At 34.3% G+C, this 13,202-nt stretch overlaps 2 protein-coding genes across 2 annotated transcripts; both read right to left on the minus strand.

Moving 5' to 3' along the window:
* Positions 1-606: 606 nt before the first annotated feature.
* On the minus strand, positions 607-2,284 carry LOC125422081 (wall-associated receptor kinase-like 1). Its single transcript, XM_060816242.1, has one exon. It carries the CDS (start codon positions 2,184-2,186, stop codon positions 1,572-1,574), a length of 615 nt encoding a protein of 204 aa, XP_060672225.1. The 5' UTR covers positions 2,187-2,284; the 3' UTR covers positions 607-1,571.
* A 416-nt stretch (positions 2,285-2,700) lies between these two features.
* LOC132799172 (wall-associated receptor kinase-like 3) lies at positions 2,701-6,196 on the minus strand. The gene is made up of 3 exons (XM_060816261.1): positions 5,242-6,196; positions 4,670-4,795; positions 2,701-4,377 (listed from the first exon to the last, which is right to left on the minus strand). Exons 1-3 carry the CDS (start codon positions 6,152-6,154, stop codon positions 3,161-3,163), a joined length of 2,256 nt encoding a protein of 751 aa, XP_060672244.1. The 5' UTR covers positions 6,155-6,196; the 3' UTR covers positions 2,701-3,160.
* Between the last annotated feature and the right edge of the window lie 7,006 nt (positions 6,197-13,202).

The following is a 13,202-nucleotide window of genomic DNA, read 5'->3' on the forward strand; positions in this document are numbered from 1 at the left end:
AAAAATGATACAAAAGATAAGGAAATGAAGATTTACCCTAATTTTGGGAAATATTTTGCTCCTAATAATAGTTTCGTGGGAATGCATCTATGGATGAAGAAATACTATCTTTGAACCAATCGATGGGGAAACATTAATCCAGGGCTTTGTTATTTCGGTCCTCACATATTCAACTTCGATTCTTCATTCAAACAAATTTTGATTGATATTTTTCAATGGCCTCCAATTCTGCTCCAACTTTTTTCATTGTAGCTCGATAACTTCCATTCAAATCCAATAATCATTTTGCACGAAATTGACTATATTAATTAAACTTACTATATTAAAAAAACGGTTCTCGTCCATGCACATTATAAAATAAGTTGCTAGACTTCTTCGTTCTTCTAACCTAGCTCTTTAAATAGATTGGTTTCTGTACAGTCAAGAGTTCAACAATGACCATACCAAAGCAGTAAACGTCACTTTTCTCTGTAAATTGGCACCCTAGAAATACTCAGGGTCCAAGTAGCAAAATGTACCAACCATTGTAGTACATGTGTTTGGTCAATGACTACTGGTTTTGAAGTTCCAAAATCTGCTACTTTTGCTCTCAACTTCTCATATAAGAGTATGTTTGATAATTTAATATCTCAGTGGTAAATAGGAAAGGAAGTTGCAGACTGTAAAGTAAGACATATCAGCTCCTACAATTTCTGGTGCAATGCATAAGTGCATTTTCCATGTAAAGTTAAATTCTTCATTTTGGTCGTGAATATGCTCAGGAAAGTGTACCGTAGGGTATAAATAGAATCCTAGCAGTTTAACCACGTTCCTGTGGTTAATTTGGGAAAGAATGATAACCTTATCAATGAATTTTGTTAGTTTCTCTTCATGAACTATTTTAGACTTCTTCACGGTAACAAATTTTCAATTTTCCAACATTTCTTTGTAAACAATACCTAGGCCACACCTGAGCTAGATTTCTATCTCCATAAAAATTGTCAGCAGATTTCTATAATTCCTTTGAATTGAACATCTTGGTTTTAGTATCAAATTGTACTTCCTCTAAAGATAATTTTTGTTGCAACAATAAATCACCATTTCGTTTGAGATGGATAGTAGCATCCGTAACCCCCAAAACCGTTTTGGCAAATTCCACCATACTGTGTACAGCCATTGCTATGTTCCTTGCATTCATCAATATCTGCCAAAACAAACATATTATTTTCAGATACTTCCGAAATTTTGAAATTTTCATGAATATTGCGGTTTAAATGTACAAAGGGTGTAAAGCTTTACTTTAACATACCTTTACATCCTTCAATAAGATAAGGGCTTCCTTCAAATCCCCATCCACAGCTACATTCAACCCTGGACTGATTGAATATTACTGAAGATGAAGAAGAAGTGGCAATACCATTATAATATGTATAGCAAGTGGGATTTCTGTAGCATCCATATTTGGAGTTTACAGTATCCCAATAGCATTTGGAATCTGACCAAGTTGATTTATTAGTCTCAAAAGAAGTTCCAAATACATCAAAAGCTGAATAGTATAATTCCCATTCAAGCAACACAGGCACATCAACCATCTATTTAAACGAAGAAATATCAGTAAAATTGGACATAAACCAATCTTGATCCACAAGGAAAGCATACTTGCAAACCTTCTCTTTTTCGCGGTCAACGGTATGAAAACTGGTCTTGAAGGAATTTAGATTCAAGGGGATGTTTGCCTGGCAGCAATTTACCCCACTACAGCTGTGGTTTCCAGTCTCACCGCAAGTGGACATGCAGCCGGCAATATTCGTTGACACTTTTGACGAAATCAACAACCTGAATGCTCCACAACCCACGGCGGTGAACCTTTTCTTCTGTGAGAACACAAAAGGGCTACCTTCCAAGTTGGGGCTCTGGCGGGTTTCTCTGTTGCAGTTCCAAAAGGTAATGGGCTTTCTAACCTGAATCGTGCCAGCTTCGACGGAAATCTCCATCACTTCTTGCTTGATGTGTCTTAAAAGTGGTGTGATGTTGTCTTTGATGCAGAGTACTTCAAACCATTCGTTGAGGAAACAGCCGGATCCGATTCCGAAAGGGCATGGGATGCTCAAGTTTCCGCATTGCTTTTGACAGCCTGACTTGGCTGTGGGTCCTCCTGATGCTACTTCAGTGATGAAAAAACATAAAAGAAGGACATGGGTTATCATTTTGCCAACTATGTTCCTCTGATCCTCTGTCTTCTTTGTTTTCTTGTCAGTGTTGACTCTGTTATCTGTGATTATTACCAAAAAATCCAAAAAAAAAAAAAAAAAAGAGGAAAAAAAGAATAAATAAATAAATAACAATGGCAATAAAATAAAATAAAATAAACCTCGGCTATCTGCGAGAATAACTATTAAAAAAAAAAAAAATTATAAGTACATATTTGTTTGAATGTGTTTGATTGTTTATTTGTTTTGTTTTTCTTATCTTTATATTGGATCTTGATTAAGGAAAGTTGAAGGTGGATTATTAGTCAGAACGCAGAATATTCTACCAGCTGCTCTGTTTGACCGTTTAATTTTATGCATTTCCGAGTCAACGGGACAAGGCAGAGGAAAAGAAAATGAGACAGAAACAAAGAAAGAAAAGATAAGCAGTCTAAGCTGTTGCTCACAATCATTAATTGATTATTTGAATATTATGACTCAATTGGTAGATTAGACTATATCATAATGAACATTACTACAGTTCCGAATTTTCTATTACGCCAATTATCGAATTCTTCCGGATGAAACAAACAAAGTGTAATTTCTACGAAATGTCGAGATGTCGAAAACCCAAAAAGAAAGATTTTGCAATTAATGCTTAGGTGGTGGAGAAATCAATTCAAACCGAGTTTTAATTTATAATTAATGATCATTATGTTTTATATATATGTATGTGAATCAATAATTAGACGTTCGGGTAAAAAGAGAAAGAGCAAGAGAAAAGAAATTCATCTACAGGTCACTGCACTAATTAAATCAAGGAGGACTCGGTCATGGAACAAGTCTGCTAGCATTAGACACTCATTACATGGAACTTTTCTATGTGATGATGTTGCAGAATTTCATCAAAGCAAATCTTTATTTTTCAGTCTGCTAATATGCTCTATTTATTACTATCTTTACTGGTGATACCAAAAAAATGGAAAAGGAAATTACTTATAAGTAACCATATGTTTCTCATTCAGAGGTGCTTCCATATCTGATGAGGAAGCAATACCACCATAGGAAGCTGACCATGTCGATATAGAAACATCATCCCAAGGTGCAGTCATTTCATTTCTATCATATTCAACCACTTCAACATTTTGCTCAACATAATCAGAAGCTTTAACTGATTTTTGAATTCTCTCCAGCTCCATTGCCACTTCTTTCATCGAAGGCCTTTTCCTTCCACTCAAATCCAAGCATCTTTTCGCAAGTTTAGCAACTGCCATTATTGCTTCTTTCTCGCCAGTTGCTTCCTTCAAGACTCGAGCATCAACAATGTCAAACAAACGATTCTCTTCCATGGAAAGAATGAAAGAAGCTGCTAGACTTCCTCCTTCCTCTGCCTCCATAAAAACTGGTTTTCGTCCTGTCAACAGCTCAGCAAGAACCACCCCAAAGCTATATACGTCACTCTTATCGGTAAACTGGCTTGACTGGAAGTATTCAGGGTCCAAGTATCCAAATGTGCCATATACTAATGTGGTGAGGTGTGTTTGCTCAATTGTAACCGATCTTGAAGTTCCAAAATCTGCTATTTTTGCTCTGTACTTTTCGTCTAGGAGAATGTTTGAAGACTTTATGTCACGGTGATAAATGGGAAAGGAAGCAGCAGAATGCAAGTAGGAAAGAGCTCCTGCAATTTCCTGTGCAATTTGTAGGCGGGTTTCCCATGTTAGTTCAAAACCCTCATTTTGATCATGGATATACCGGAACAATGTTCCATTTGGTATAAACTCATAAACTAGCAGAGAAACTTCAGTCTCCAAACAACATCCTAGTAGTTTAACAACACTCCTGTGATTAATTTGTGAAAGAATGACAACTTCATTAATGAACTCTGCGACTTTGAATCCATCAACTTTTTTAGACTTCTTGACAGCAACAATTTTTCCATCTGCCAACATTCCTTTGTAAACAGTACCTTGACCTCCCTGGCCAAGAACTCTGTTCGTGTTGAACTGGTCAGTTGCCTTCTCTAACTCATCTGATTTAAACAACTTGGTTTTCTCAATATTGGCTTCCCCTGAAGATAATTGTTGTTGTAACAACAATCCACCATTTTGTTTGAAAAACTTTTCTCTGCGTCTTTTTTTAATATACTTGGTTAGCAACCATGCTGAAGCTGATAGAAACAACAATCCAAGGACGCCGCTGCCAACACCTGCATTTCTCAATCAGAAAGGAAAAATAGCTTGAATCGTCAATTGCATGAAGTTGACTACATAAAAGACAATTTGTGCCATATGTGTTGGATTAGCAGCCCTTATGAATTCAACAGAAAATGTCCATGTTTTGTAGTACATTTAGAAAAGACAAAGGCAATAAAGGAAGTTGTTAATTTGCTCAATATGTAATATTTTGTACTCAAATCCAGACACCATTCAAGCTTTTTTGATTTTTCATTTATATATACACTAGTCGAATTAATTAGTAATTCGTTAATTAGAGCATACCAATTAAAATTGCTTTTAGTGGAGACTTTTTGTGCTCTGGAAGGCTGCAGCCAACGGCTCCAGGATAGTCAGTACAAATATAGCCTTCGCCACAATAATTAGGATCTTTCTTGCAATGATCAATATCTGAAATGCATTGACAAATAAGCATGTGAAAAACTTTAAAAATAATAATAATAATGATTTGCTGATTTGTCACATCACTTTGCAAAACAAACTGATTCAACTCTTGTAAAACTATTACACAAAGCTCACCAAAAAAAAAAAAAAAAAAAAAACTATTACACAGAGCTTAAAATAGAGAGTTTTTCATTACGCATGATATTCATAGTCACATACAATATACAGTTCACAAAATAATTATTAAATAATTTTAAATTATATATATTTTTTATGTTTGAAAAAATAATGCCTATGCACAGAATAATAAATTCAGTTTAACCTAAAGTATAGTCGTTTTATTGTGTGATACAATTAAAATTGAAACTCATAAAAAATGATACATTTTTCATGTATGTAATTTTTTCCAAATCGATTTCTGTGTTTATATAAGAGTTTTTATGATATTTTACCTTTACATCCTTGAAGAAGATACGGGTTTCCTTCGAAGGCCCATGACGATCCGCATGTGCACTGAAGCCTTTGCTGATTTGCATTTACAATGTAAACATCGCAAGATGAATTTGCATAACAACCATATTCGGAGGTTGCAATGTTCGTAGAGCAATTGTATTCTGAAGAACCAGAGCTATTGGTCTCCACAAAAGTTCCAAATATATCATAGGTTGAATAATGATACAGCTCCCAGTTAAGCTCCACAGGAACATCAACCATGTCTTGGATTGCAGAAATATTTTTCGAACCGGATTCCAACCACCGTTGGTCCGCCATGAATGCAAACTTACATTGATTTCCGCTACCCTCACCCGGAAGGTTGAGAAAAATGGTATTGAATGATTTGAGATTTGATGGTATGGTTGTCTGGCAGCAATTTATACCATTGCAGCTATTACCATAAGCCGTGTTATTACAAATGGAGGAGCATCCACCAATGGATGCTTCGCCGGAATTCATCAAAGCAATGGCTCCGCAACCAACGGCTGCGAACTTGTTGTTTTGAGAGTACTTAAAAGGGCTTCCTTCTAAGTTAGCGCTTTGGCGGATTTGCTTGTCACTGCAATTCAAAAAGGTGATTGGGTTCCTCACCTGAAGAGTGCCTTCGACAGAGATCTCGATCACTTCTAGTTTTGTTCTGTTCAAAATGGGTTTCGGAATGGTGTTCGATGAGTTGTCGTTTTGGCAAACGATTTCGAACCATTCGTCCAGGAAACAGCCCTGTTTGATCCCAAAAGGGAATGGGATGCTAACATTTCCACATTGTGGATCAGAGCCTTTCTTGGTTGTTGGTATATCTGATGCTACTTGATTGACCATAAGCCATGAAAACAACAGAAGAAGATAAAATGGAAATTGTTTTCCCTCCATTTTTTCTTTTTCTTTGTTTTTTGGTTGTTATCCTTGTGATAGTTCTTAATCAGTGTATATATATAATTCGGTCTTAAACGAAAAAGAATTAATGTATTGAAATTTCTCTGCAACTTCGTGCTTAGACTATGTCGTATATTATCTGACCAATAATTCTTCATTTAGACTTTATAAGTCTCTTTTTTCCGTCAGGCGCACTAACCGAGACATATATTTTATCTTATTAAATTGTATAATTTTCTAAAGCTTTAAAGTTAGTATTAATTTTTTGGAATATAAATTAATCACATGTGGAATCGGAATCTTATTTCAATTTTTTATTTTAAGGTGCCAAGCCAATTGCTATCTTCTTTTTATTTTTAATGTATAAAAACATTTTTAAATGAAGAATCTTTTCATCAATATTGATGACACCTACTTCCTAATAAAAAACGAAAGGGCAGAATGACCAATTGAGATGATATTTTATGAGCATTCACATGCTATTTCCCAATAAAAAACGAAAAGGCAGAATGACCAGTTGAGATGATATCTTATGAGCAGTCACATGAACCACATAATGCTTTACCCAAAAAGTTATGGATCGGGTTTCTGCATTAATTTTGTTATTGCTTAATTTCCTTTAATTTTTTTTTATTTTTTATAATGAAGTTGTAATCTGACTTTTAAGCTTTATATTTCGTTAATTTACTCTCACTTAAATAAAATAATTATATTTGTGATACCTATTTTATATTTACAAATCTAACTATTTTTATTTTTCCTATTGAAAAAAGTGAACATGATATTTTCTATCTTAGTTGCATTAATCAGTAACCGCAATCAAATTTGTCAAAGATCTGGAAAATGATTAATTTCAAGTTACAAATTAATTAATTTTAATGATTTGAATATTCAAAATGGTGTTGAGCATTACACTGAATCTTCGACCGATTGAATAGTGGATTTGTTGGTCTCAAACTCAATTGTTCTCCGTAAAAGTAAATATATCAATATTTAAATAATATATCTTCTATTCGAGTAACATTGGTACATCAACCTTCACTTTCGAAGAAAAAAAAAAGAAAAAGAAAAAGTCCATTAACTTAGATAAGAAATTATGGCGGCCACACCAATTTAAATAAGAAATTTCCAAGTCAGGGTGTAGGGGACTTTAGTGATATGGCCAAAATGAAAAGTTAGGAGGACTTAGACTTGAGCGGATATACTGATTTCCTACATGGACGGAGGTCCAAGGGCACGTGACCCCGCAAATTTTTTCGACTTTTAAAATTTTTTATTTTTTATTTTTTATTTTTGTTGTTTATTAATTTAACCCTCAAAATCCTTGTATATACTTTCCTCACAAAATCTCCCATATACTAATTTTTTTATTTTTATTTATTTTTATCTTTTTGTATTTTAATATTTTCTATTTTAATATTTTCTTACCCATAGTATAATTTTTTTACAATAATAACTATTTAATATAATGGAAATATTTTTTTCAAGTAAATAGAATCGAAGTATACTTTTATTTTTCACCACCCCGCGCACCCCCTCCCCCCCCCCCCCCCCCCCGGCGGGCGCCCGGCCGCCGTTTAACAACGAGGCTTGCCTAAGGTTAGTGCAAATGATGGTAGTGCATTTTTAGTGATCAACCATGAAAATCCAATCAGTTGAACAAGCACCACCGGTCTCCTCGCCCCCATTCTTTTTTCTTTCTTGGCTTTTCGACTCCTTATAATTGCCTTGTTCTGGCCTATTTATTTAGAAGCAGTATATATACAAGTTTAATATAAAAGAGCAAACAAGAAGATCAAAGAAATCAATCAATATTCCTAATCCATAGTGGATAAGTCTATGAATGAATCGAATTTTAGTAGTAGTTGCTTAATTAATGTTGCGAACAGCGGTCTCCAATTCAAATTCTAATTTGAAAAAGTAAATGAGTAACCAATTAAAATGTCATATAAACATATGGATTTCATTTATGATAGTCATATATAATAACATAAAATATTTTTCATTCAATACTGGTGAACTCATAACCATTTGTTTTTTTTTTTTTTACATTTATTATTATTATTTTTTTTTGATGATGTCGTTTTTGCACTTTTGACTTTTAAGCTATGTATTTCACTAATTTACTCTCACTTTTTATATTAATTTACTTTCACTTAAATAAATGAATTGTATTTATGATTTGTTTAATATCTCTTTATAATTACAAATCAACTTTTTGTCCTCCTAAGGAAAATGAAACCCGCTAATTTCTATCTTGGCTGCAATCATTAATAACTGCAATCGAATTTGTTAGAGACCTGGGAAATGATAATTTTTTTTTTTACAAATTAATCAATTTTAATGATTTGAATATTTAAAATGGTGTTGAGCTTTACTTTTTTTTTTTTTTTAATTTGCTGCAATAATGGAGATCTCTCCTCTTCTTTTTTTTCTTTGTTTTTCTTTTTCGATTTTCATAAAAAATGAAGATCTTTGCATGTGGTTTCGTCTATATCTTCCCTCATTTTGTCTAGATATTTTTTTTTTCCATTAAAAATTGAGATCTTTACATGTGGTTTTGTTTGCATATTCCGTCATTCTATCTAATTTTTCTCCTCCTTGCTTTTTAATCAACCTTACTCATGGTTTTCTTTTCTCATTTTGCATCTAGATTTGTTTTGTCTTCTTCAGTTTTCCTTTTTCTTTTAAAAAGCATGTAATAAAGGTACGAAGGTCCATCCAACTCTATATCTCGACAAAATTTAAGTTTTACTAAAATGAGTATATTTTTCGTTTAAAGGCCTTTTAGAGGGTTATTTAAGCAAAAAATAATCTAAAAATACTCTTTGTATTATATTTTTTATTTTTAATTTTTCAATAAACACTTATTACTATATTATTTGCCTCATTTTTTTATTAGGATTCACCCTCAATTATTTTATTATTTCCCTTTATTTTTTTAATTCTATTGTTTAGTTTTCATACAATATTACATCCTTGCTTTTTAACCTTCTCCATATCCAAAAAAATTGATGAAGTAGTCCTAGCATTGAGTAGAGAAGAAGTTGTTAAGTAGGAAGAGATTTAATCTTCTCCACCTGGAGCTGTAGAACCATGACAGCTGTTAGATCATGGTATACCTGTAACATCCCGTCCCGAACCATATCGGAATTTTTGCACGTTGACCGAGGTTGACTGTTGACCGTTGACCAAAGGGGTCAAAAGTTGACTTTTTGACCCGGTTGGAATTTTAGGTTGACTGAGGTACGGTTACGAAGTACACGTTGGCACGAGTTCGTAGACTGGTAGCACGTCGAAAACGGAGCTACGGTTTGAAAGGTTTGAGCAAAACAAGTTGGGGTCCAAACTGTCTAAGGGGTGCCGGAGTTGACTTTTTATTCATGCAAGGTTGAGTGTTGACTCATGCATGGTTGCGAAGTGCTCGTCGATACGAGTCCGTAGACTAGCGGCACGTCCGATTTGGACATGTGGTTTGAAAGTTATGGACCTGTAAAGTTTTTCAAATACCGTATTATTTTAATATTATTTTTACACGCATAACGAGGTGCCACGTGTGACTTAATGAAGGTGACCATGTGTCACCATGGTGAAATGCCACATGTCAACCATGTTTAAAAATCAAATTATTTTTATTATTATTTTAAATAATAATATTATTATTAATATTATTTAATTATTTCTTTTTCTTTTCCTTTTTCTTTTTCTTTTTCTTTTTCTTTTTCTTTTTCTTTTCCCACGTGGGAAAACACCATTCTTTCTTTTTCTTTTTCTTTTTCTTTTTCTTTTCTTTTTTCCCTTCTTCTTCCCCGAAACACACACACACACACGCAGCTTTTCTTTCTTCTCTCCCGACCGTCCCTCTCTCTCCTGTGTTTCAAATTCCGGCCACCCATAGCCATCACGCGCCAGCCACCAAGGAAGCCCGCCACCTCGCGAGCTTGGCCGCCAAGTTTCACGGCCAGCCGCCGCCGGACGCGCGCCGATCGGGCCGGAGAAGCCGCCGGCCGGCCAAGTTTCTCTCTCCTCTTTTCTTGTGTTTTCCGGCCAGCCCACTCCCAATTGAGCCTCCTATCCCCCTATTTTGGGTCCTCTGAATCCAAAAATGGCCTCCAATCCCAGAAATTTGAAGCGGTTTGTGAGATATGGAGAAGTGAACACCGGCCGAAACTTCCCGACCAAATTCCGGCCACCTCCGGCGGAATTGGGGTCGACGGAGACCGGATTGGTGATCCTCGTTCCACGAGCTTCGATTCGGAGCACCGGTGAGTCGTGAAATTGATCCCGTGATGGATCGTAGGTTAATTGCGTGCTCCAGGTGAGTGACCCACCTTTAAAAATATTTTTGGGATAATCAATTGTATTTATGTGGTATTAATTTGATATTTGTAATTTCTGCTTATGTGGTGTACTTTAAATATAATCGGGAAAAAATATTATTTTATATATATATTTACCCATTGGTAATAAATGAAAATTTTGGGATCATTAAGAAATTCCCGATTATTATTTTATTGTGGTTTAATTTATTACTATGCATGAGCGAAGTGGATTTCGGTATTAATTGTATATGATTTTAAGTAATAATTTCCGGGCATAATTGGGTTAAATATTTTACGAAAATATTTGGTTTAATTTTATAAATTATGTCCGCGGTATTTCAATTGTTGAATCTCGTATTACGAGAAAAGGTATGGTTTTATCTGTTATCGATGTTTTCGTACCGGGTTGTTGAATAAAAATATGTGGGATGGTGTTTTGTGAAAATTTGGTATACTTCCCACGGTAATTTTGTAAAACGGTACGGTTGGTTATTATTGTTTATTTTTAGACGCACTCATACAGTATTGGTGTTCTGGTGTATGGTGTATGGACACGTGGTAGTGCGCGGTTATTATCTGGTTTAGCGCACGGTTATTACTTCACCCGTGAGTTGCCATTGGACCGTGGGCAGGCAAGGTTATTGTTGCGCACAGCCGCCCCCCTCCTTGGCCGGGTGATGGTTTTTAGCAGTCGGTACTGTCGGGACGCCGAAGTGACCACTGCAGGTTTCTCTCTTTAATCTCCCGCCAGTCGGTGCTCGGGACGCTGGGTATCGGAGGGCATCACCGGTATATGGTGTGGTGCGTCAGGTGTAATTGTCGGTATAAATTGCAATTAAAGTTTAAAACCCCAAAGGTGTTCTAAAATTTATTTATTATAATTTATTACAGTTTAATTATATATTTGGGGTATTTATTTATTTAATTGTTGTTTGTTAAATTATTTAATCCCTTGATTTTCGGGAGGTATGCATACTGGGTTTTGCGAAAAGGTTTTAAAAAGGGGAACTTTTCCAACTGAGAGAATTGTAAGGGTTTTGAGAGAAATTATTATTTTCCAATTAATTATTATCTATCTACTGTATTACTGTGGTATTATATTGTATAGTAGATAGGGTCACTCACTGAGATGATTAGCATCTCACACTCTTAAATTCCGTTCCCCTAGGTCCAGGTTGGAGACGTTGATTGTTCGGGGCGAGCCCAACGTCTCAGTTCGTTGCCGAAGGTTCAAGAAGTTTTTCTTCCCTTTTTCCTCTTTATCTTGTATTGTTTCTTTATCTGTCATTTTTATAAATTCCACAGTTAATTGTATAATGCTCTGTATACTGTTTTGGACGTGTAGTTGTTTTTATGCACTGGGTTGCTGCTGTTGTTTTATTTTGAAGTGCTGCAATTTGTGGAACCAGTTTGTAGTTTGTGGGAGGAATAAGGGGATATTTTTGAAGTGTGTTTTCAGTGCAGGTAAATTTGTGGTAAGTAAATCCCTTAGGGGAGGCTCTGCCGGATTTTCTGTTGGAGGGTTCGGTAGGGTTTCCCTGGGATCAGGGCTATCTAGGGTTCCGGGGAAGGAATTCTGGACGGGTCCTGACAATACCACCTGAAACACATTAGGTCCAAATAAAATTCCATCCAAATCTTTTGACACAACGAATACCCTTAACAACAATAAGCAATTAAACCTCAAATGCATAAGCAATCTCTGCATAACCCCAATAGCAATATGATCAAATTTGTATAATTAATTTTTTTATGTAAATTGTTACAAATTTGATGTGGATATGACTTTATATATATCTAAATTTTTTTTTTAAATCATACAAATCAACAAGCACGAAATGATGAGAACAATTAAAGTAAATGAAAAAAATAGTTTTGATAAATGAATTTATTAAAAAATAAAATAAAATAAATGAAAAAAATTGAATTGAAAAATGTAATGTTTTTTTTTTTTTGGGATAAAAATGTAATATAATTAACATATAACAGTCCTTAATTATTAAAAATGTACGGTCTGTTCCTTAAGCCGGCATTTTTTTGATAGACTATTGTTGAGCCAGAAAACGACAAATGACAACAACCGTCCTAGTACTGTGTTAGCCACTTTAGCGACCACAAATTGATTATTAAAGTCACCAAAGCTTTAATAATCAAAAAGAAAAAAAAAAAGAAAAGAAAAGTAAGAAATAATAATTAGTAATTATGCATTTGGATTAGGGAACGTTTGACCCTACACAGAGCCGCTGGGAAAATGGAAAGACAGATGTACAACTGAAGCAAGTTAATCAAGGAGAAGACGCAAAGCCAAGAAACAAATTAGTAGGACTAAACCAGTAAAGACATTACACGGTTGACAAGGTGGTTAAAAAAGAGTGGTTGATATATACCACTACTTTTAAAAAGATTTTTTTATTGGAAAGCAGCTTTTGAAAAGATTTCTACTATCAACAGTGTTATATATATATATATATATATATACACACACTACTCACACCTGATTTAAAAAAATAAAGTTTAAAAAAAAATTGGAATTATCTTATTTTTCCATATTTACTTTAGGTTTAATTAAATTATTTTTACTAGACCACAGATTATAATTTTATTTAAATTTTTATTTTTTTATCTAATTTTACATTTAAAATTTTTTAATTATGATTGTGGATATTTTAATTTAAATAAAAATGGATGTATATGATTTTTCAAATAAAAAATAAGAAATATAA

Source organism: Ziziphus jujuba, chromosome 4 (assembly GCF_031755915.1).
Source record: "Ziziphus jujuba cultivar Dongzao chromosome 4, ASM3175591v1".
Classification (NCBI taxonomy): domain Eukaryota; kingdom Viridiplantae; phylum Streptophyta; class Magnoliopsida; order Rosales; family Rhamnaceae; genus Ziziphus; species Ziziphus jujuba.

Coding starts and splice junctions, on each gene's coding strand:
- LOC132799172 (XM_060816261.1), bottom strand. CDS start 6,154: ATGGAGGGAAAACAATTTCCATTTTATCTTCTTCTGTTGTTTTCATGG. Junction 4,796..5,241: donor TCTTCTTCAAGGATGTAAAG/GTAAAATATCAT, acceptor AATGCATTTCAG/ATATTGATCATTGCAAGAAA. Junction 4,378..4,669: donor ACTAAAAGCAATTTTAATTG/GTATGCTCTAAT, acceptor TGAGAAATGCAG/GTGTTGGCAGCGGCGTCCTT.
- LOC125422081 (XM_060816242.1), bottom strand. CDS start 2,186: ATGATAACCCATGTCCTTCTTTTATGTTTTTTCATCACTGAAGTAGCA.